The sequence below is a fragment of the Oryzias melastigma genome, linkage group LG3, assembly GCF_002922805.2.
Source record: "Oryzias melastigma strain HK-1 linkage group LG3, ASM292280v2, whole genome shotgun sequence".
NCBI lineage: Eukaryota > Metazoa > Chordata > Actinopteri > Beloniformes > Adrianichthyidae > Oryzias > Oryzias melastigma.
Genome location: NC_050514.1, coordinates 25,741,517 through 25,767,532, shown reverse-complemented (window position 1 = coordinate 25,767,532; position 26,016 = coordinate 25,741,517). Strand labels below are relative to the sequence as shown.

At 38.0% G+C, this 26,016-nt stretch overlaps 2 protein-coding genes across 8 annotated transcripts in view; both read right to left on the bottom strand.

The window, feature by feature from the left end:
- The window catches only part of si:dkey-205h23.2 (CUGBP Elav-like family member 4), a 174,778-nt gene that overhangs the window by 130,684 nt on the left and 18,078 nt on the right, over positions 1-26,016 (bottom strand). The window lies entirely within an intron of this gene.
- On the bottom strand, positions 20,674-24,105 carry LOC112160450 (kelch-like protein 10). Its single transcript, XM_024294948.2, has 5 exons — positions 23,787-24,105; positions 23,031-23,511; positions 22,363-22,956; positions 21,143-21,292; positions 20,674-21,011 (listed from the first exon to the last, which is right to left on the bottom strand). The coding sequence occupies exons 1-5, from the start codon at positions 23,912-23,914 to the stop codon at positions 20,709-20,711; spliced, it is 1,656 nt and encodes a 551-aa protein (XP_024150716.1). The 5' UTR covers positions 23,915-24,105; the 3' UTR covers positions 20,674-20,708.

The window sequence follows — 26,016 nt, the reverse complement described above, 5'->3', positions numbered from 1 at the left end:
CTTGTTCAAAGACTATATATGGGAGGTGGATATGGGAGGTGGCTGATTCAGCTGGACTATGTCTTTATATATCAGTAAAAGAAGTCCTGGAAAAAAATCACACTACATTCCAGCAATTTAGTGTGAAAAGTCAGGAACTCTTAACAAAAATACCAAAAGTCATATTGCTGTAACTTGGATGATACTTTGTAATTGTGAAGAATGGGGAAAAGGTGGAATTTGAAATACATACTTTGAAAAGTGCTGTTTTTTGCATTGATGGAAAGTTAACATGTTTTGGAAAAAGTAGCACACATAACTTTTACATTTGGAAAAACTTCCTTTTATTTGACCTAAAAATATTATCATTTTTATTATTTCTCAATCAATCCTGAAAGTCATATTTTTGGTCCCTGGTCTAATTTTAAAGGCGAAAAGTTGTCCACTTTGCAAAACGGTCGTATTTGCATACAGATGCTGGACTGGTTTGCCATAGTAACTCACCTCAGGCACTTAGGTTTCTGATTGGTCAAGGGAAGGGAGTTGCCCCACTGTGCATAGATGAGTGCTCAGATAATTGGTTAAGAGAATTGGGAGTCGTCAGTGGCCACTCTAACAGAAATGGGTCCAGCCAGCTCAGCTCCCAGCTCCTTAAGTGCCATTTTAACACAATCCTTCCCCCCACCTTTTAATTGCGACCGCGCTTGGAGGGTAAAGACGTGGCCCTGGTCCTCCACTCGGAAACATCTCACACATTTCATATGGGTTAAAGTGGGGGGAAGAAAAGCAGAGTGCCAGACGCAAGACACAGTGACGTTGACAGCGGAGCAGAACTCGTACAAATCCACACTGCAGACACCAGAGGGAAACATGGCAGTGGCTTCAGCTTTGTCTCGCTCAGAGAAAGAGAACAGGGAAGACAGAAGCTTTGTCTTGGATGTAGTTTTGTGGCTGTGGGATCGATAGGTTTAGTCAGCAGGGGCTTGGGTTTGTGGAGCCGGAAGAGACACAGGCAGGAGGTTAGGGCTGGGCTGAACATCCTGGAAATGCTTTATCACCACTACCAGCAAGGCACTGTCTCCCATCAGGGGCACAAGCAGCTTAGGGACTTTGAGGGGTGTGCGCTTGTGTGTGTACCTGGGTGCTGTGCTGGGACATTTTCAAGTGAATGCATTAGCAGTGTGTGGCAAAAAAATCCCATTATTGTCTTGCCGTTTCACTTGCATGTTGATATTGTTTGATTGAACCTGGCATTTGTATAGACCTCAGGACAGCCCTCTGCTGTTGTTTTCATTTGCCCTTTCTTGCAGAACCAAGTTCAAATGGAGCTATCAGAGAGAAATTTGAAGGGAAAGACGATAAAAGAAAAGAAGAGTGGTGGGAAGGCCGCGGCAACATGCTGACCCGTCACACTTAAGTGCCCAAAGCACATCAGTGACAATAACACCATACAGCTTGGGGCAAAGGGATGTAGCTTGAAACAAATCCACTGTTACTACCTCAGCAAGGCCAATCTTGGTAAGGTGTGGTAATAGAAATCATGTTCTGATATTTTATATATTTATAACCTGCTGATTTGCATTTGACTAAAGTTGATTTTGCATTTTAGTTCTTGATTTTTCTCAAATATCATAATAATAATAGACAAAAATAATGGACTGAAAAATATGTTGACTGATTTCTTCTGGGAAGATTATTTTTCCAAACATCAATACATTTTGAATCCAACTATATTGTTTTCTATTGTAAAATCATTCCCAATGGTCTTTTATTTGTGATTTTAGCATTTTTGGCCAAAATCAAAAAGCCTTTGTCATTTTTAAGACATATTTTCGGTACCACAGCAGAAACTCATTAGAAATTTGGGTTTGTGGGCGGGATGCAGAAGTTAGCTGCACTAAATTCCCAGCATTCCTTTGTTCACACTCTCTCCTACTGGCTAATAGCACCTCGCAAGCCCAAGCTAACAGTAGCGTAGCAAAAAAAAAAAAATGCTCACAATATTTAAGCTATCCAAACACACATTGATAGCCAAATGGCTGCTCTGATGAGAAAAATTAAGACGTTAATGGGTCTATTTGTCTGCAAATGGGTGCTTCAGAATTGTAGTGGAGAAAGGAGACTGGCCCGCCCATGGCAGCTGCGGGTTTTCCTCTGGTCATAATTCTTCACGATTAAAAAAAGAAAAAACTAAAAAACTCAGTTTTAATGTTAAATCATTTCATATATTTTCCCCATTATGAGAAAAATGCTAGAAGACCATGTTAAAAAGACCAAAAACATGTTTTTTTTATTTTAGTGGGTCTTTCAGCTAATTATTCAACAAATAACTCTAACAAAATGACAAGTTCAGTTTTTATGAAATTACATTTCTTTGGTTGAAAAAACTCCTTAATGCTATCATGGTTGGAGTAAACCTTGCTCAGAGTTACCTATACAGAGAGCAAAATGAAAAACGCTCAACACAGCCAGGATTCAATGTGGCTGCTCTTGTTGTGTATTGATTTAGAGGGCTTTGTTTCATGTTGCAGTCTCGTTGTGATTCACACCCTTTACTAAAGCACTTTGGTACTGTGATTCTAAAACTTTAATTAAAATGCTTTCCTCGCCTCAATATATGGATTATTGGGGTTTAAAAGCAGACGGTAAATTTAATTTGACAATGTTTGCTGCTATAAAAAAAAAAGCAGAAGGTATATGTGCAGGGTTTTTGTACGATCCTCTCCTTTTAAGTGGCCTTTCAGCTGCACACAATGAGTGCACCTTTGAAGATGCCTTCAAAGAAGAAATCATTGTATATTTGCAGAACTGTGTATTCTCTGATGTGGAGTATAGATCAGTGCAACCGTGTATTGTTGCAGTTCACAGTAAGTCTGCGAGAGCAGAAAAAAAAAGAGAAAATCTGTGATTCAGATGATCTATACACTCATTAAATTACCTTGTTCTATAATGTATTGAGGATGTCCAATAGAAATCTATAAACTAGCAACATTGAAGTTCTTAACAAATTTTTATTCATTTTTAGTTGCAAGCTAATAATATTTTAATTTTGTCTAGCACATGACATATTTTATCTTAAAAACTTGAATTAAGAAACTAGTTCTGGCATAACCCACTAGGCACAGACACATCTACTTAATAAGTAAGTCATGGCTATTTCAAAGCTCATAGCTATAGATATGCATTATGCATCTGATAGACATAAATTCATAGAGATCTATTGCATATCGCGTTTTAGACAACTTTCCCACAGATAATTCTGCTGTAGTTCCATCATCAAACAGGTCATTTGGGTAGTTTCTTCCCACCAGACACCTGATGTCTATTTGTTATCTAATAGACATCTAGATGTAAATGTCTATAGGACATCTCAAAAAACTCAATTTTCTTTCTGTATTAGATGTCTACCAATAGCGTTCTACAAATAGATGTATCCTATACATCTACCTGTAGACATATAATCTATAGATATTTGTCTATTAGAGTATTTTTTTAAATATTTACTACATATAAAATAGAAAAGCCATTTCAAACATGTTTCTTCGATAATGATTCTGGTGTGTCGTCATTCTTTTTCTCCATTTACTATCAAATATAAACATGACAACATTGGTGTAGAGTTCACTTTTGTTTCTTAATTTATACATATAAATTTAAGTCTGTACTTTGTCTTTAAAGCAGAATAACTTGAGAAAATGTGCTTTAAGCTCATTCTAATAATAATCCAGTCTAAAAATAGATTAAACCTTTTACCATAATTTTGTTCAGTTATATGACAAGTTACAAATCTAAACAGAAAACAATATGTTGGATTACTGTTTTAATCCAGGTCTGTGAGACCTTTAACCCAAGTAAAATTTCACTAGAAGTGTTTGCTACTTCTCAAGAACTTTGTGATTAAATCTGTCAACAAATCAGCTGCACAGTGGGGTAGTCATTAGCTCTTTCACCGAGAAGAACCTGGCTTAAGTCCCAGCTGAGACCTTTCAGTGAGAAGTTTGCATGTTCTCCCTGCATGTGTTGATTTTCTCCTGCTTCCTCTCACAGTTCAGTAACATGTTTCATAGGTTAACTGCTGTCTGTAAATTGCTCCTGTATATTTGGGTTTCTCTGTGACAAACTGGTGAACTAATTTGGGTGTACTCCACCTTTAACAGCAACTGTGTTTTAACCAGCAAACCTGTGACCCTAAAAGGGATTCAGCAGGTTCTGAAGATGAATGAATGGATGTAATGTTGCAGTATTTCCATTTTAACTAGTTAACTAGTTTTAACAAAGTACTCTAATAGAAAGCTAAAAATATCCCAATATTGGATGACTACAAGTAGATGAGCAGGAGACTTCTATATGTTGATATCTTTCAGAACATCACTGGTAGACATCTAATAGAGTAACGAAATAGAGTTGTCAGAAATGTCCAGCAGGCATCTACAGTATATGATGTATATTAGGTATCTAGTAGACATTATGTGCCTGGTGGGAATATTCAATCTGCTTTTAAAACAAATCATTTTCCAGGAAATTCTTAAATGTACAGAGCTCCTAAAGAGACAAAAAAGTATAAAAAATAGTACTGTTTATCTGGTACACACCTGAAACTAATGCATATTTACCTGAAACTAATTGATACACACCGGAAACTAACTAGTTCACACCTGGAACTAACTGCTACTCCCCTGAAACTAACATATATTTACCTAAAACTAACTGATACACACCTGAAACTAACCAGTGCACACCTGAAACTAACTGGTACACACCTGAAACTAACTGGTGCGCACCAGAAGGTAGAAATAAGAGAAAAAAAAGTACTTATTTCTGGAAACCAGCACTATTACTTTGTGTCACTTTAAGGGCTTTGTGTGAATTTATCTAAATTATTTCTTTATTTAAAGATAATAAGCCAATTTTTAAATAAAAATGAATTTGTTTGCATTTGTGTTCAGAAATTTGAGCATTCTTACTGTATAGAATGTCTCGTCTTTGAACATGAAAGTCAGCTCTGCCCAATAGTCTGAGATCTCTCACATAAAACTACAGCTTAGGATTTTATACGTATCATTTTTATCCCACTTTTACAGCTACTTGTTCAGTTTCCAATACCCTGTCTGACATTGACATTAATAGTTGTACTGTAACTCTCAGCACATTTCTGCCCAGACAACCAGAAGGCTCAGACATGTTTCATGCTGTGTGAACATGAGAGATATGTCAGTCATTGAGTCACTTTAGCTTTTTTTCATTTGTTATTCAACTTTCTATGACACTCTTCAACCCAATTTAACACTGTCAATCAAGTTTTTCTTGTCTAGATGTGAATTTTCTCATTCTTTTGATAGCAAAGACACTATTTTTTTCAGAAATCAATTAGTTTTCATTTTAATTGGACATTTTCACCAATGCCTGTTAGATTTAATGCATTGTTATTCATGTTTGGCTGAAAATTGGATTGTGTGTGAAACACATTCTGTGCTCGTGAAAATGAACTTTAGAAACTTGACAGATCAATAGTCTAATGGCTAAGGCAAGACAGTATAATCGAGATACAAGGAAAGGCATAGGTAAATCACAGCTTGGGGGCAAAAAGCTTTAAAGACTAGCAAAGTTTTACTTCCATTACAGAGGTTAAGACCCGTCTGAGGCCTCTGCGGATCTAAATTCCAACCATGCCTTGGATTTGTCAGCTCCGGGAGAATGCTGAAATAATGGACATAATAGCAAAAGGAGACTTTTTGTGTGTCTGTGTGTGGAGCTGTGGGATGAGTTGTGTTATGGGTAGACAGCAGGAGTGAATGACGGTAGAAAAATGTCTGCAGATGGATGCTGGAACCCTCATACATCCTCGTTAGACCCCCTGTCTCCCAGTGGCTCAAACAGCCCCCTCATCTCCCTCACACAAAGACAAACACCCACACAAGCACACCCCCACACACACACAAACACACACCTTCTGCCATCTCCAACTAAACAAAAGATATTGGACTTGGAATTGTTACCAGCGCAAAAAATGAGCTATCACATATAAACATCCTAGACACAATGCATATAGGAGTAAAACAATATAATGTTTTTGTTTGTTTGTGTGTTTTATTATTTTTGTAGTAGGAAAAATCTATATAATATATACAATATCTCATTCATATCGGTTGATGTTGATAATGGGGTGAGAGTGCTAGCAGTAAAGCTAACCAAACATAGCATTCAATATGCTTGTTTCCACCAAAATACAAGGCATGTGCTAGCATACTTTAGCATAGCAAGCTAACAGAACATTTGCAAAGTTGTGGTTATAATTTAAATGACCTAAAGGCTAAAAACTAAGCTTTCCTATCAGTCTTATCATGCTATGATGTGTTCCTCTGATTAATAGTGTAAGGTGAGCCAGATCTTGATATTTTCTCTTATAAATGGCTGTAATTATTCATCTGAAAAGATCACACTGCTTGTTAAAATGTAAAAACGTGTTCATTTTTATTTAAGATACAAACTCAAAGAATTTTGGAAGAAAATGTCTGTATTTGGTCAATTTGATGAGACATATTTTTTCTTTATTTATCTATTTTTCATATTTGTCTACATTTAAGTTATTTCCTTGACAAGTTCAAACCTTATTCCAGTCTGTGTAGGTTTTTTTTCTAAATACACTTTTGGAAATTGTTCCAGTCAAACATGGCTTCATCAAGATAAACAAATCATTTTTCAAATAATTTATAATTTGAAATTAGTGAAAAAAAGTGCCTCTGACTTAACATGTCTCTATGTTTTTGTTTTTAATTACTAAGGCTAGCTCAGGATTTCTTTTTTCAATATTCTCAGCTGATCATTGAGTTATGCCTCTTTCCATTTAGTCATCTCCTCTACCAATTTTACTAGAGGCAAACTTCCCTTTTTATCCTCTGTTGAAGGAACAAACAGTTGTCAATGCAGAGACAACTTATACTATCATCACGGTAGCTTCACAATAACCTCAAGGCTTGCACAACTAGCATCAGTTAGAGATCAATATTAAACGTGTTTAGTCTGAAAAAGTCTTTCAAAAGATACATTTGAAACTAATGTACAGGACAGCTTGCGTCCCCCATTCCTCAATGTAGATGTTCTCTGCTGTTGCTGTCTGGTGGTCATAAATATTAACACAGCTGTCATGATCAGTATTTATAGGATACCTCTTTGCTCTCTCTGTCCCCTTCCTGTAAGTGAAACATATATAGTGTTTTTTTTTCCTTTGTTGTCCTTTGCAGAGGTAAATTTCCGTTGGCACAGTGGCAGTGAAACAGCGGTTTGCTCTGGGATGTTGACCCAGTTTTTTTTTTTTTTTGTATGGTATACTAAGTACGTGCTGTGGGATTTTTGTCTTATTATATTGACTGTTCCTGTCCTTGCCAGTTTCAATAACCAACGTTGAGCAAAAGAATAGCAGTAATATAAACACGGATCTTTTCAGCCGGTGGGGTAGTAGTGAAAAAAGGAAACAAAGCCAATAAAGCACAGAATCATACTTATTGTCTTTTGTTGCAATGTTGGACGTGATAATAATACTGCAGGCTCACCTGTCTGGTGTGTGTGTCTTTGTTGTTGTTTTTTGTAGATAAACTTTTAATGGCACAGAAATATTCCCAGATGGACAGAAGAACAGAAGGATGGACGAGCTTAAAATTGCGTTTCTGAGTATTTCTTTATTCAAATCTTTTTGAATCAGGAGCAGATGCAAAAACGCTGCTTGAAAAAGCTTGTAACTGCTTGTAGAATCTTTGTTTTCCTCGTCCAAGCTGGCACCTGGCTACTGATTGCTGGTAATGTTAGGTTGGGGTTGTGAGGGGCTGTAAGCTAGTGGGAGAAATGGATGTCGGGAAGAAGGGGTGGGCTTACTCTGCCACAACAGTGCTGCCCACAATTGATATTGAACTGCTGCTGCTCTGCAGAAACTATGTTCTAGAAAATAACATTTTTTTTATTTTTTAATTTTGCCCAAAAATAGGATTATAATTAAAAGATGGCTGGTAACACGCTGACCCGGCTGGACTGAATCTAGACTAGCAGTGGTGATGCAAACACAAAGGATGGATCTCATCTGGATTACTATTTGTAACATTTCAGTTTGCAGGATACGTTGTTTTTTTTTACGATACCAAAAATCAGAGGAAAATTTTGATAAGCTTCAAACTTTTAAATAGACAATACTGATTAAATGATAAAAGTGAACTTTAAGTACATGAAAGAGGAAAACAAGACTACTGCAAAGTTCTGAGAAAGGAAGGTCGTGGGCAAAACCAAAGGAAAGATGGAGGAGAAACAGAGTGATCTGGTAGAAAACTGAAAACCAGCTCACAGTTAAGCTGGGCTTAAGAAGCGGTAAGAGCAAAGCTTTGAGAGAACGCTAGCGCTTTCAAACCAGAAGGCTGCTCTGTCTTTCAGCCAATCCTGTGAGGATACATGTATCTAGAGCTGCTGCTGTTTCTAGTTTCACTCTGAGATGAATTAATTGTTTGGACAAAATAGAAGAACAAATTTTACTTATTTATCTTTGACGTTCTGAGTGTTAATATTGTGACATGCATTGGCAAACATTTCAGAGTACATAAATGGAAATTTGAACAATCATAAATATCTTTGTTAAGCAAACCTTTAACTTCTAAATCTGGATTTGCTGTGAATGAACAAATATAAAAAGAGTAAAAATAAAAACTGAATAGAAAACTAAGCTTGCATGTGACCACATCATCTCCAACCATCAAAAACAATTAGTTAATTCATTATTATTTCTGAATTATCCCAGGAATCACTAAACACAGAGATGATGAAATGGTAAATATTTTTTGTAAATCTTTTCTTGAATAACTTATAAAACCCCAACAATGCTGCTGATAGTGTTAACTTGTAGAGTTTTACATCACTGCTGGAAATTTGGTTTTAAATAAGCACAATTTAACAATGCTATAATAGATTTTTTTTTATATAAATGACTTTAAAACGTTACATTATCCATAAGTAAATTAAAATAGTATGTTGTGTGGATGAGAGTTTTGCTTTACAGCAGTTTGGATTCTGAAATCATAAAATAAAAGAAGATCAGCAGTTAGGGAAAATATTTTGTAAGAATTTTGAGTGTTTCTTTGAAAATCTTTAAAGGAAGTAAAAAAAATGATACTAATCCTTCATTGTAGTTGTCCTAGTGAAGTCTGTAAAACTTCAGGTTGTAATTTTTCATTATTGGTAAGAAAGTTAATATTTCAGTACTTCATAGATATCAGAACTGACACATATTGTAGGTGTGCTTCTTTTTGCATTAGTGATGATAAAGTAATAAAAGAAACTTTTACTCGTAGATTTATAAAATAACTAGTTTAACCCTTTATCTTCTATTTCGACCCAAACCTATTTAATCCAGGAGTTTTAATCATCAATTCCAGGTGGTAGGTGATGTCCTTAAGTGTGGCTTTTAGCTTCTATGCATATATTTAAGTGAGTGCTGCAGCAAATTAGGCTTTCAGATAACTAACTTAATCTGATAGTGCATTTGGAGCCTTGTACTTATTTGTTCCTACAAGCCATTTGCCACTCATTACAGTCAATCCCTTTGGTCTACTTTATCAGCTACACAGCTCATCTTTCCTAAAGATCCCTGGCTTTTGCCCACTTTCGCTTGTATGCAGTTTATTGACTAAAAAGCAAAGAAGACACTTAAGAATACCGTGGGTGTCCCTTAGTGAACGTGGTGTGAAAACACGGGGAAGAAAGTGGGTTTTGGGACAAGAGGAGCTTTAATGGAGGGATCGGGTTGGCGAGGTGATAATATGTGTGTGTGTTTTTAGAGATGGATGAACGGAGTAAAGATTGCTCTCATCTGTCGTGGTACAGTGCTCCCATCAAGTCTAATGAGTGCGCCGGGGTGACCTCAGTCTCATCGGTTCACAGGCCTGATTAAACATCGTCTCAGACTCGGCTCAGGGGATGCAGGGCAGACCAGCACCATCTCTCCCATTCTCTCCCCCCTCTTCTTTACTCCCTTCCATCGTTATAATGGCTCCATCTGATCTAACCCCATTTGTCTCTATCACCACAGCCACAACACACAAAAAGGTTGATGGGATTTTTACTTTTGCTCGACTGCCATCAATCTTAATATGTTGTCTTGACACGTGTGCGTTTGCAGCCCACAACATATTTCTGACAGTTGCAAGTTTTCCTCTAAGTTTTAGAAGTAATCAGGCGTTCGCTGCTAATCAGCAGACAAGACTCTTACTTTAACATCTTCTTTATCCAGAACCCATGAAGTCTAATGAGGATGAGGTTGAAAGACGATGATTAACTGCAACGTGATCATGGAACTGGTTTTACTTGCAAAGTCTTTGATTTATTTTGTGAAAAAGGTGGAGAATATCCCCATTCCTTAAAGCCGGAGGCCAACTGCAGAGGGTCACAAGCCGGAGACCTGCAGTTAAGACGCAGCCGGGCAGCATGTTTGAATCTTTTTTCTTTTCCCTTTGATCACACTAACTTCAGTCGAAGCCGGCTCAAATCATCACCAGACGTTTTAAAGGGCTGCAATTAGGGCCAAATAGCCTGCCATTTATCAAGCTCCTTTCATATCCACTATTTTATGTTATGAAAGCGATCGATTGTCTCTCTGTGGCATCATGGAGGCGCAGCACAACCTCTGCCTCCGCTCCTGGGTGAAGGCGATGAGCGGAACCCCGGCTGTTGCTCCGGCAGAAAAAGAGAGAGATATATGATAATTCAGCCGCTGCCGACACCTTTTCCACATTCACTCCGGAGTAATCAGACAGCCCGGTTGAGTAAAAATATAGCAGCTAGTCAAACTGCCAGCAGCACCGGGTGTCTGTGTTTGCGCACAGGGCGGGGCCTTTTACCATAAGGAAAAGTGGAGGTCAAGAAAAATAGGAAAAGGTGACACGCAAAAGTCAATACTATAACGGGGTTTTAAGTTTGTATTTTCACATTTTGTGTCATTTTTCTCACTCCTCCAGGGGGTAGCATCGCTTCTGGCACACAGGTGTCGGAGAAAAGACGAGGAGCAGACAAAGAGGAGACTAAACCCAGACACATTAACACACACCAAAGATGTTGTGAAACAGAAACAACCATCTGTTATTACTTATATTTTAGCTTCAAATGCACATGCAAATTTGATTAAATCCTTTCTATTATTTCATATAAAAATTAACATATTTCTGGCACTATATGCTGTATAGATTTTATTTTAAAAATATAGATGATTTTTTTTTTTTTTTTATGTTTACATGGGCTGCATTTTCACACACACATTGAGATGCACATAGTCAGAGCTGAGCTCCAGCAGTGTGGAGCAGGGGAGGAGGCTGCCAGGCCCTGACCAAATAATCATCTCCTGCAGAGTGATCATCAGGATCTCCAACTTCACTGAGCAAATACACCAGCCTTGGACCCCTGGCATTAGGAGAGGGAGGAGGAGGAGGGATCAAGACAAAGGCTGTTTACAGGAATAGGAATGGAGACAGAAAAAAAGCAAAAGGAGGTGCAGAAAAAGGAAATTAAAAAGTGTAAAGCAGAAAAAAATGAGTTGATGTTTACAGGACTGAATTTTGAGAAAGGAATAAGAAAAAAAAATATCATGGGGATATATTAAATGTGGCGATGCAGGAAAAGAGAGAGAGAGAGAGAAAAGAAAGAAAGAAAGCAAGGCAGCATGAATACTGTCAATTCTCTTAAGGAGAAAGCAAAAGAAAATTAGGATGGAAGAGGACCACTCAGTCTTGATTGGTTAGGGACGAAAGAGGGAGAAAAGTGGGAGCGAAGAAAGGCAAAAAGGGGAAACAAAGAACATGTTCTGTGATTTCAAGGAAAAGAAAAGAAATCAAAGAGATACACATTTGAGGAGGAAATTGTGCTACCCTGACAGACTATAAAGAAGAAAGGGAAGTGTCAAAAAAAAGATACGGTGGAGACGCATTTAAAGACTGACAGAAATAATGGAGAGAGCGTATGGTTTTAGCACGCATGAATGTACAGCACTGTTGCCCGGGAAACGGCAGCCTCTTGGATTATGAGCTGATTAGTTACCCTACTCCCAAACATGCTGCTTCAGTTCAACAGGGTGTGTGCATGCTACCTGGGACACAGTCTGATGAATAGCTGTGCACACAAATCCTCATTCAAAGAACAAATCTAGCGTTTACTCTTGGTTACCCATTGTAGTCACTATGGCCAATACCTTTCCACATCAACATCTCAATCTTTTACTCTCCACTGGACTCTGCCTCTCTTCCTCTCTGTGTGTGACGTGGCGGGGGGGCTAATCTCGGTCCTCATCTGTGTGTGCAGCTCTGCTCACATTCCCTTCTCTCCAAGCGCCTTATCTGCCATCACTGTCAATCAGAGGAGATCAGGCTACCTACAGCTGAGTCTGCTCGACCCTCCTCCCCAAACATGTCCATTACTAACAACCCAAGCACAGATCCTCCTGGCTGCAGCATCTGCCACACACCCCGAAACGCACACATGCGCCCAGACGCACAAGTTGTTTTAAGTCTAAAACCATCTCTAATATCATTTCCTCTGCATGTTTACGTGAATTTGACTTGAGCATCTGTTGCACACAAGGTTCTAAAACATTCTTTTATCAGAGCGTTCTTCTCTTTTCCTGTTTAATCATTATGAATCACTTTGAACTCTTTCAAGATTTTGTTCATTGTGGTTCAGCAGATGGACTTACAAACGCTACAATGAACGCACTGACAGACCGCATAGATCTACTGTGCAAATTCCAAACACCATCTAATAACAAGTATAAAAGTTAGCCCAAATATATTTTCATCTTTGTTTTTAAATTTATTTTATTTTGTTTCCAGAATTTATAAATTTACACAGAATAATTAACATGAAAAAATATAAAAAATTATGCTAGAAAATATGTTTTTTTTAATAAAGCAACAAAACTAGCTTAACAGTATTAGAAAAAAATTATATTTTTCGATTTTTAATTGTCATTTTTTTTCATTAGCAAAATAAACTTTCAAAGAGTGTAAAACAAAAGCATTGCAGCAATAGAAGGTTTCTGTTGTTTCTTTTTATTTTTTTACTTTGAAATTTAGATTTAACTGAAGTTATTTTCTTTCTTTCTAAGAATTAAAGTAAAAAAAAAATCTGGTTACTAGCTAGTGCGCACCAGTAACAAAAAAAAAGCAAAGTGAAGTTTTTTTTTTTTACTTCAACTTTTAGAGAAAAAAATATATATTTTTTTTTATTTTATTTCAATTTTCAGAAAATAAACAAAATGCAACAGTTGTTATCTGGTGCACACCAGTTCGTAACCAGATATTTCTATTTTTTTTTTTACCTCCTTGTCCCTTTAGGGGCTCTGTACATGATGACTTGAAAAAAACAAGAGGAAATTGTTTTCAACATTTATTACATCTGCTATAGAAAAATGTTAAATATGTTATATTTCAATAAGTTTTTTTTATTATTATTATTATTTTGTATTTACCAGAATATGGCCTCTGCTTTTGTATTTATAAAAGTAAAAAACAGATACAAAATTAACTTTATATATTTAAAAAATATATTGGAACGTACTTTTTTAAATTTACATATGAAGGTTGAGTTAAGCTTAAACACCAATTATTGCACATGTTTTGGCCCATTGGTTTCTCCTTCAATGAGGCAGAGCCATTGACCTTCTTCCTGGGCTCTCCCTCACCAATCCAAACAGGGTACACACAGACCCACCCACTAATAAAAAAAACTGTAATCCACACTGTTGGCATTCTCTCTGAAGCCTCACAATGATGACAGGCACAGCACAGGTTCAACAAAAAGGCAAAAAAACATAAAATAGACCAAATCCCTTTTGGGCCAGTTCAATATTTTTAGGTGAGGGCACTTTTATGTGAGGGCAGGTGTGCCCCGGTTCCCTAATGCTGAAGTAATTGTAGATAATGGAGTTTTAAGGACAGCTGCTGATGCTGGTTTAAGAAGGATTTAGGCAGAGATTTATAGTGGAGGGAAAATGGGCGGACGCGTGGAAAAGTCGGACTGTGTGAGGGCGTTAAGGAGGAGGTGAGAGAGGAGATGTAGAGGTTAGAAGAGAGCTGCTTTGCTTTATCCCAGCGCAGGTAAGAAGCAGGATGAAAGGGAGTACAGGAGAAAAAAAAAAAAAAAAAAAAAGAGGTTCTATCATCTTTCAGAGAGCCCGTCTGGCTCAGTGCTTCTCGTGAATAGGAGGTTAGAGAGGGCAAAAGCTGGATGACTAATTGTGGAGGATATGAAATGAGGCTTGACTCAATCTACACCCTTGAATCAACTCTGCCCTACAGTATGCATCAAATAGGCTCCCTAAGTGGTGCTTTTCCATTGATTATACCTCTTCAATGTTACGCTCCAACTCCTTGTTGGAGAATTTTGACAGGAAAAAAAAAAGGAACTGAAGGGGGCAGTTGCAATACGGGTCAATACGTAGAAGGGGTAAAATATGAAAAAGTCGAAAAGCAAAAAGGTGAGTAACATAATATAAACAGATATCTACGAAAACAATTTAAAGGAAAGGGAGAGAAAAGACGAGGTGTGTAAGAAGTGCATTTGGCTTGCCGTAAAGGCAGCGTTGCGTGGCACTTCGCCTGGCATGGCACTCTCACTTTATGAGGTGTGGAGGGGCCGTTTCCCTCGCCTCTCTGCTCCCTTTAATGATACAGTTTAAATGGAAAAGCTGGAGCTTCTGTCGGCACTGAGAAGTCCGTATCATCTGCTTCATGCACATATATCCATCCATTCTACATTTATAAAATAACTGCATTTTAAAAATGTATCTAAAAATCTAAGATCCTTGCAAACATCCACAAAAAAGTGCAAGTTAGTATCAAATTTTATGACTGTCATTTTTTTTTTTCCACAATAAATTGTCTGAACATGTAAAGCACACACACACCCACACAGACACTCAGCGATCGCAGGCCGCAGGCAGAGCCTTGGATGTAGCTAGAGAGTGACAGCAAAGAAGTCAGCAGGTGAAACTGACTGTCAGAGCTTGGAAGTGTACTCAGATCTGCCCGGTCTCCGCAGAGAAACAAGAGAGGGTTTCTACCCAACACGCCTCACCCATCACTGTACCCTCACAGACAAGAACACACCTCAGTAATGCAATATTGATCTGCCGATGTAATATGTGTTTTTGAGGCAGATGTGTGCTCACCTGCATTGTGAACAAGTGGGTGAACTCTGCAAAGTTTTGTTGTTGCGCATTTCAGCGGCAGTGTGACTGTGGAGCCTGCATGTGTAGATTGGTGGCCACGGGAGAGATGCATTAGGAAGCAAAGGTGAGGTGTTAGCCTTGGCGCTATTTCTGACATCTCACAGCCCTTCTTGTCAACGGGGGATCGTGTACCATCACTTCACCCTTCCCTCGCCTGTATCCTGTCTTGTTCTGTCTCATTTCCTCTGTCTGGCAATCCGGCAGTCTGTAGTCATTTCCAAAAAACATCGCAGCGCTTGAAATTTTCTGTTAGTTGATCACACACAATGTCTCAACCAGTCAGATAGAGTTGGTTCTGTCATCTGAATAACAATTTGGATGCTAATAAATAAATAATATTTCACAAAGTGAATTGTTCTAATACTAGAACATTAATAATAACAACAACAATGAAAAATAATCACTCTTTCCTCGCCTTTGTTTTCATTTGAACTCATTTAATGTTACGCCTTAGGAGCAATGTTTTAGTTTCTTTTTTTTTTCTGCTTGATTTCTATTTGTTTTGTCAACACAGCCACTGGGAAATACCCCTAATGTTCATGAAGCAAAATCTGACTAATGTAATTGGTATAATTTTCACAGCAGTTTAAAATCACATAAAATAGAGTCAAATATTATTTTTGATAAATTATTGTTCATGATAAACCAAATAATGCACGATTAGCTGTGTTTTCATTACAGATATGTGCAAAACCTTATCGAAATTCTAGAAATGTCAAAAAAACACAATTTCACAATTACACTTTTCCCAATAAATCATAAATAATTATGTGAATAAAGAAAAACCAACTCAGTCAAAAACACATCGACGGATGTGAGCATTCTTTGATATACAGCAAATATATTCTAATTTTTGTCACAGGGCTAGCACACATCATCATCTATCAAAGGAGATGTTGGCGTCTTATTCAGGTCATTCAGTTGACAGCTATGTGGGAGCAGGTACAGATAAACCATTTTTGGGAAATTGTGGTTGGTGGTTTACAGGGGAGCTGCGGATCCAACAATCCCGCATGACCACTCAACTTGTGATGAGCTGTGATGCTGTGGGACCTCTTGTGGCGAACAGCTGAGCGTGGTATCCAGTTGTTGGTCACATGCAGAGCCGGCCCATAGTACAGGCGGTATAGGCAAATGCTAAGGGAGCTGCACATCCAGGGGGCGCCAGAAAGGGAGAAAAAAAAAAGGTAGAAAAATACTCTAGTTTTTGGGCAAATAAGACTGATTTAGCTGGTGATCTCTAAATATTTTAACAACTGAAATTTTTAAACCTTTTACACTGGAAATCGGTAACAATATATAATATCGCTCAGTGGTTAGAGCTCTGCCCCACTGTTGCAAAGGGTCCCGGCTTAAGGCACGATTGGGATGCTATTATTTTAAACAATAATTATAAGTGGTTAAAATTTAAGTTTTACAAATTAAAATAAATAAATACTTGTAGTAACATTTCTGTTCCGGACAGTGGTGGTGGGGAGCAGATCACTTTTTGCCTAGGGTATCATGCAGCCCGCAGCTGGGCCTGGTCACAGGCCTCATTTAATTAAAAAAAGGGAGTTTCCAGTGCAGTTTTGTGAAATACAGTTGCCAGAGAAAGTTTGTGGAACCTTTGGGAGTACCTCAATTCGTGTACGAAATGGACACATATATAAGCGCTTAAATCACACCAAAATATTTTTTCATGTTTTTATTGACCATTGTGTGTCCAGTTTATGGATAAAACCAAGTAATTCCAAAGGGTTCACATGTGTTCTCCTGCAGCTGTATGTCTATTTCGGTACACCTCACAAATCACCTCCTCTAAACACAAATTTTTTTTTTAAATAGTCATGTTTCCACTAAACAATTCTGTTATTGCAAATCCTATTTGCACAATTTTGTAGTCGATGGAAACGTAGCTTTTGACACTTTTTAAAAAAATTTCCCATGTCCTAGTTTGAAAACAATATATATGAAATCACAGAAAATCTATTTGCTGAAAAGATCAAACTACAGACAACACCCTTTGTTGTATTAAAAGGGAGACAGATAAGAAGAAAACATTTTTTTTTGTTTTGTTTTTAGTGAAAACCATGCTCTTAAGCTGTACCATGATATATTTTAATGCTAGTTTCCTCTGCTCTTTTTCATCGTCCTATAACTAGGAATTTACATCTAAAAGCTACAGAAACAACTGTTTTTTTTAATGCTTCTAAGGCATTCGCAAATCTGTAAATTTGTTAATCAGCTTTTCGTGAACACTGTTGCAAACATCTCTCTTTTAAATCCTTGAAAAAATACGTATTGTTTGAAATTTTGAATTTGAAATGGCAAAACAAGATCTGGTCTCTAGCTCTTGACAATTAAATGCTTGATTTTGCAACAGCACCTTGCTTTTATGCTGCCTTGTCAAGTGTTACCAGTAAAAATTTATGTTTCGTCATTAAATAAATTAGTTAACCTGCTTCAGAGCCATTTTTGTGCTAAAATCTAAACTATGTTATCACATGTATGACCTTTAAGCTGACGCCTCTTCATATATTTTAAACTTTAATCTTCTGATTTTTTTATCCGGGTTTCTTTTGATAAAATAAAAAAAAAGTATAAATAAAGAAAACTAGCTCTTGAAAAATCCAGCAAGGTTTTATGCAAATGCTTTTGCTTCAAAGGCCTTGAACTAAAACTGGTGCACACAAAAAAAATTGCATGAGCTTATGCAACACATAGATAGCATGTATCTAGAGCGACTCACGAGAGCCCAGAATCAGCAGGTATTTCCAGCGCAATGAAACATTCAGACTAACTAAAAGAACCACCCACACACAGCAAGGCTTTTTTTTTAGCCCACAACACACTGAGACACGAACACACACATACACACTCCTTCTTCCAGCCCTCTCATTGCTCGTTAGCTGCTTCATAAGAGTGGTTGTTTTTACCGGGACACAGTCTGGCAGCGGCTCGCTGTATCTGCTGAGAACACAACATCAAAACTACTTCACTTAACAAACTCCTCTGATTACAGTTTGACTTTCTCGCTGTCTCCTTTCCCTCCCGTCTTTAATCAGCATGTAAACAAGCACAAGGTCGTTTTCTTTCTTAAACGAAATGGGGGGGAGATAAGAGGAGCATGGCGCAGTTAATCCTTTGGACACGCTGATGGAAGAGTTTGTCGGGGTGATGCCTGAGTGTTAATTATGCAAGAATGCTTCTGCTCTTCTGCTCCGTCTCTCTGTCTTTCTTAGATGACTCATCAGTTTTTCCTCTTTCTTTTTCAACACTCTTTTTTTTTCTTTTTTGTATCTCCTCACACCACTACACACCCCTTCACCGCATGGTTTACTCAGATGTAATTAAAACTCGTTTTCATGGCTCCCTCAGCCAGAGTGACAGCACAACTAAGCATAACACTTGCTTTATTTTTCAGGCAAAAATGCAGATTGATCGACTTTATGTGGTTCTTCATGTAGAAGCCCCACTCCAGCTAGATTTATTTTCTATTGTAAAGTTGTTCCTTGTGGTCTTTTAATTATGAGTAGGCAGTTTTTAGCTAATATCAAATAGCTTGTGTCTTTTTAATACATGTTTCCTGCAGAAAAATTCACATCTTGAGTTGTGGGTGAGACTGTTGGCACTTTGTTTACACTCTCTCCCATTAGCATAACCCTCGTTTCCACTGAGCGGTTCAGAGCGGACTGGACCGGGCCGGACTAGACTTTCCATTACAAAATGGACCAGTTTAGCAGGACTGATTGGGACCATTTCTGGTCCCCCGTTAGTCGGAGGAAAAATGGACTTGTTAGGGCGGAGCTTCTGTCGTCACACGATGAATGGCGGAAAGGTTTTCCGACAACAGCAAGCGTCCAAGCCGAAAGTTTTGTCCTGGATTTTTCTTCGTCCCTCACAATCTTCTTGCAAAGAATAATAAATTATTAACATACAGTATTCCCCCTTATTCGCAGTGATTGGGGACCGGAGACACTCCAAATCCACAAATATGGAGACCCTTCCCCATCTTACCCGACCCCCACGAGTGAAAAATGTCCATTACCGATCCATACTCATCAAAACACTTCCGATCGTGCTTTGTAAACATTTATTTAAGAACATTGGAGTATTGCACAACATAAATCGGTTATTTTTTATCTTTTATTCAGAACAATAGACTGTTCTGCAGTGTAGATGTTTATCTGAATAAAGAAATGCAGTTCTAATCTTGAATTATTTTATACATGTCCTCCATTATGAGAAAACGGCTACAAGAACATGCTCAAAACACCAAAAACCTAATTTATTCTTGCCATGTAAGGAAAGTATAATGAAGAAGAGAAAAATGAAAGTTATCTACTCTGAGAAGCAAGTTTTTCAACTAATTTGAGGATTTTCAACAAAGACCATCAAATATTTATTTATAGTTTGTATTCTATGTTACTCAAACCAACTTGCCCAGTCTGGATACAACAGAGACTTTAAAGTCTAATTACTTGAGGAAGTGTCATTTTTCAGCATGCAGCTTCAAGGGAAGACAGCAATCCAGCCTGAGTTAAAGTCTGAAAGCATCATCTTCGGAGGAATGACAGCACCTAGCCTTCATTTTCATCCTTCCCCACTATGTATCAACCTTCTCCTCTTTCCCAGTGAAGCAGCAGTGTTAACAAAGCTGTCCCCACATTTACCAGTTCTGCCTCATTACTGCTAAAGAAGCAGCTAAATCAGCACAGGAGAGCTTGCACCGCCGAGTCCGACTCTACCTGTCAGCAAAGGAAAGAAAGGCAGGGGGTGTGAAAGAACTGCTCAGCTTTCAACACATTTTAAAAAGAAATTCAACCAATTAAGGCAAACTCTCATCTTTCCAGAATCATTACCCAAGGTTGATGGCTCAAAATTTTAGAAGAAGCCACTCTTATTGTCAAAGATTTCCATTACTCGATCTGTTCAGTTCCTAATTTCTGTGCCAAGTTCTGTCATTTGCTTCACTACTTGTAATGTCAATGATAAAAAGAAGAGACTCTGATTTCTCTGCTCCTTCAAATGGACTTCTAGAGTTAAAAAAATAAATAAATCGTGACACACAAATGTAAAAAATATTAAAAAAATTAAAAAATCAGTTTTTGCTTTGTTTTCAAACAGCTTTCTTATGTGCTCGTGTTATTATAATGTGGACAATGTAATTATGCTAAACATATTGTAAAACCAGAATTAAAATAGAGACCTAATAGAAATTAAAAAGAAGTCATTTTTTTTACAGCTAATTTGTTCTTGAATGAAAGAGCAAACAAAATAATTACATAAAGATATTTTGTATTTTGTCCTAAATTTATTTAATTTTTTTTTCACAATTTCCTTTTTTAGTAGGTTCTAAAAATTAAACAAATAAAAAAGGAAATACATTAAAATCGGTTTTAATTTAAAAAAAAGTATTTTAAAAAGGTCAGTCAACACCAGTAATGCTGAATAAAACACAGATATTTTACTGGAGATTTCAGTTTATTTAAGCCCATTTTCACAAGGTAAAACCAGCAGCATGAGGGACTCGCTCCACCAAACAGCAGCTGACGGCTTCATGAGGCACGCTCAGGTCCCTGACGGCATTCCACTCGTTTTTCTGTATGTCGAAGCACCACACCGAACGCAACTGTTGATCATCCGCGTCGATGCCTCCAACCACATACAGCTTTTCCTCCAGCAATGCAAGGCCAAAGTTACTACAGGGGTAAATCATTTCAGCTACCGCTCTCCAAGTCATTGATGACGGATTGTAGACCTCAACGGTGGCCAAGCGTCTTCCCCTGTTGTATCCACCAATCTGAAAGAAACAGTATACATATATTGTAAAAGCTATTTCCATACGTTGATTTATTTAATGAAATAAAATAATTAACATGTTTTAAAATTATCAATTTAACTGACAACAAATCTACTTGGTGCTACATTTACCACAAAGATCTGGTCATTGTAAGCAATGGCTCCCAGGGCTCCCCGTGGAGCCGCCATCGGCGCGATCTGTGTCCACTGATTGGTGGCAGGGTTGTAACACTCAGCGGAGGAAATACCCAGATTCACATGTAGTCCCCCAAAAATGTACACCTGCGAGACAAAAAGACGTAAGACATTTGTTTAAGAGACCACTTGATGCCACAGTAGCATCATACCTGTGCTGCCTCACAAAACTGCTGACAGACAATTCTTATTTAGCAATTCATTACATCAGAGGCCGCACGTGGGCTAAAAGGGGATAATTATCCAGCCAGCAAGGCCAAGTGGGCCCCATATGGTTTAAAAGTGGGCAGAATATGTGGGCCCCGAATGGGTTTGTCCGTAGTTTCCATGGTGGTCCAAGCTGTTTGTCCACATTGGGTCAGCTGCCCAGGGACTTGCAGCCTGGTTGGTGAACCTGCTAACTCTGCCGGATCCTGGGCAGGTACAGCCACCGTGGAAACTGCGGACAAACCCATTCCAGACCCACATTTTCTGCCCACTTTTAAGCCATAAGGGCCCACTTGGCCTTGCTGGCTGGGTACAGACAGAATAAAGGCAACAAGTTTCCCAGTGGTTCCTTAATAGTTGTTTTTTTTATTTTTATTTTTTCATGGAGCAGTTCGATAAGAGCAATGCATGCAACATTGTCCACACCTAGAAAAATCTTTGAAGTTATTTTAGAAAAATCTTTGACTTACAAATACTGGAAAAAATCTGGTGTTAATTATCTGAATATATGTGATTCTTAATTTGCTTCTTATTTTTTCCATTATAGTATTGAGAAAGCCCTCATGTATGAAGTCATACCAAACCCCAAACAACCCAACATGCTAACTGACTGCATTTAAAGTAGATTTTTGTTGTTCAGTGTTACAAATGACTGTAATATATATCTATATATCTATCTATCTATATATATATCTATATATATATATATATACACATCACTGATACAGGTACATAGTTTTATATTGATTAGTAATGACGTATAGTTTGGGATTTATCATATTTTTAATTGGTATTTCTTTTATAGAGATTTATTCAGTATCACATTTGTTTATCACATCTGTTACCTCTTTGGAAGAGAAGAACTAGTCCACTACAAAACTCTAATTGTATTACTTTCTTTGGGTTGCCAAAATATTTTGTAATTTTTTTCTTAATTTGGCAACGCTTACCTTTCCTTGAAGCGTTGCAGCCGCAGCATCGGCCCGCCTGTGTTCCATCGACGCAATGGCACTCCACTGGTTGGTGCCGGGTTCAAACCGTTCTGCAGAGTTCAGCGCCTGATGTACATTCCACCCCCCTAGAGCATATATGAAGCCATTCAAGGCCACCGTGCTGAGATGAGCCCGAGCTTCCAGCATAGACCCAGCCTCCTCCCAGGTTTGCGTGGCCAAATTAAACTTCATCACACTGCTGACAAACAGATGGTCATGGATGCCTCCAATGCTGTAGATGAATCCATCGTTGTAAACACATGCACCGTATTCCGGCAATAGATTGTCTTTGTTGTACACTGTTCTCCAGCAGTCGGTGCGCGCGTTGTATAGCTCGATCACATTAGCTGGTAGATTGTCGTTAAAGCCTCCAACAGCCAGCAGCACTTGGGCGGGTAGGCGGGCCGTTTGCAAAGGAGTCTGTAAGTTGGACCTGTGCAGCGTCTTCATGGTGCGGATCACCATAGAAATACATTTTTGATTGCCCCTCACTAGATTATTTACCTTTACTGTCTCAAGCAAGTAGTTAACGGACATTAAGATGAAGCGTACCTGAGGGAAAACAGGAAGCTGATGTAAGTTTACAGATGTACAGACAATGTAATGATCTGGCGAGTGTTAGTTACCTTGTTCATTAGTCTGGTCAAGTGACCGCGCCGCTCTGCTGGAGCATAGTTGATCCAACGGACAACAGCCTCAAAGACAACACTCTCTTGCCTAACATTTAGTTCCGTTTTTCCAATAAAATGTTCTAGCTGCTCTGCAGAGAGATGACAGAACTCGGGGCAGTATTGAGCAACATCTTCAAAGTAGCGCAGGATGAAGAGACATGCTTTCTCCTTGAGGTCAGGATAAAGATAGTGGTCTGCCAGTCTCAGAATCCTGATGCAGTTGTTGGTACTAAGCCTCTGTTGCAGGAAGTCGCAGCAGGCCTGAACAATGCCCTTGATCTTGAAGCGCTCTGCTGCCTCCAAAAGCAACTGCACATTATTCTCCGACACCAGGACAGATTGGGTGTAAACATATTCTGCAATAAGCTCCATTATAGTTGCAGAAACATCTGGGAAGCTGCAGACTTTCATTTGTGGATTGTTGTAGAAGATATCACTGTTGGATCAAGATAAAAGGATTGCAATAATGTTTTTTTTTAAAAAATCATCTAACAACCATGAATGCACACAAAAGAAATCATTCATGATTGAATGGGGCCTAATTTCAAATAGTGATTGGCGTAATTCAAAAGAACATGATAGAAACAAAGAGGAAAAACTTTAAGTTCAGGCTAAAACAAACATAAAGCAAGGTGCAATAAAGTTACATGTTACATTACACAAAAACTACTAAAGTCAAACTGTTAAAAATGTGTTGTATCTTAGGCTTACCGGAAGTACACGCTGCTGTTGGAGAGAATCACTCTACTCATTTTGAAATCCTTGTCCCTGACTTTAATCACAAAGTCGCACAGGTCCCCCGACATAAGGGCTTCTTTTAAAACCATCTCAAAAGCCATTCTTTAAAATTAATTAAAAAAAAAAAAAAGGTGAATTGCCTGTCACACGAGGCTCTTCCTCCAGTTTGAAACGTTCAGTATCGCTATGTTTTTGTTTAAAAAATACATTCTTTGAATTACTTTCAAAAAGAATATCCAGCATATTAAAATCACAGTTTTATAACAATCATGTATTTTATAGCATATATTTATTTCCATGCACGCTATAGTCTTTTAATATCAATTTTAAAGCTTAAACTAAATGTCATAATTGTAAAAAATCCCTGTTAGGTTTTCTGGGTTTTTTTTCTATTTGATAAGTTGATAGGTAACAAAAAAGTGCTTATATTCAAAAAAGAATTCTTTATACTTTCTAATTTTTAAAAAATACACTTCAAAACCCATTCATAACATGTTCTAAACATAAGATTATATTTAACCCCTTAATGTCTAAAGTTATGTCCAGCTATTTAAAAAAAATCACTGACTTTATTGCTTTCAAGTAGATGCTAACTTGAGGTATGTTTGGAGCAGAAGTGGTTTAAAGCCTATTTGCATGAATAGACATGAAGGGGGTTAACATTTATTTTTAAAATTATATTTAAAGCATTCATTTAAGTCAGAATAATTTACTTTAAGATTTTTAATAGACAATATTCAGATCAGATCAGTAAATAATAATAATAATAAAGTAATTTTGTCTTTTTTGAGATTGATTGACATTTTAAGAAATCCCACAAACAGTTTAATACAGTTTTGGGGATGTAAGTGATGTAATGTTTAAAATTCCAAATCAAACTAGATTGATTTGGATGTCTTTTTCTGCAATTGGAAAAAAGGTCAGAAGAAGTACAAAGCCAGCATTCAGCTGCTTCTGCACATCCTTTATTTTGGCATCTTAAAAATCCATCTCCATCCTCTTTTCCAAGTCCCGTCTTAGGTCTGGTTCATTTTGTGACTTTCATTACCTACATAGATCCAAAGAACGACCTGAGTCCTACCGCAATAAAGGTTGAAGATCAAGAACATAAATAATCCTGGTTGTTGCTGTCCTCCCAACACCAAAACTCTGCTGCCCAGCAGTCTTTAAAAAGCTCCATCTCTCCTGTGTACCTCTCTAACACCTCTGGCCTGCCATATTTATAGGCTAGGTAAGAGTGTTCTTGCATTCAACGAGATCAGTATACTGTTCGCACTCACCAGCGAAAAGCCACAATGTCCACCTGAATGTTTGCCAGGATTAACAATTTGAGCTCTACAGGGTTGAAAATCCCATCAGATGGAACAAAATGAATTTTTTGTTTCTTATTCAGGACCACAAGCCAAATAATCTGACACAATGCAGAAAGCATCCCTCGAATGCAGTTCAAATTACTGCCCAATCAGCGGGATAGCCGCACAGCAGCGTAGAAAATGCTTTTATCCCAGGAGGATAAGAAAAACAATGACCCTTTTTAATTTATCTTCTAAAGTGGGCAGCAGAGAGAGAAGGATATAGATGTAATTAATGATGACGAAGGGAAGAGGAGACTTTGCTGAGGCCTCCCGTCTGGTCCCAAGCCTTTAAACTGAAACAAGTCAATTTGTGCTCTTATGGAGCTGTAACTCTGCACAACCGTGACCTGTGACCCTCTTCCTGAAGCAAACACAGGCAGGTGTGGCAAAAAAAAATACATTTCTCTAATTTAGAAATTAAAGTCAAAGTCCCATTAGTTGTCACACGGCTAGGTGTGTGAAATTTGCTGTCAGCATTTGAGCCATCCTCTGGGGGAGGGGTGAGCTGCAGACACAACTGCATTCAGGAAGCATTTGGTTGTTTAACCCCTAAATCCAACCTCATAACCCTAGTGCTATCCTAGGCATGGTTTCGTTAAAAGTGGGGTTATCTGGACCCCACAAAATAGTGCACTGGACTTTATTTTTGAAGGATTTTTTTCTCCACTGGTGTCCATGGCAGACATAAAATCCTGTCCACCTCTGTCATGGGAGTGATCACACATCAATATAAGGGTGGGGTCATCTGGACCCCATAAGAGAGCACAAGAGGTAATGCTGAGTGTCAAGCAGGGGGCCACTGTTCCTATTTTTTGACCAAATCCGAATTCTTCTCCTACGGCTGCTCC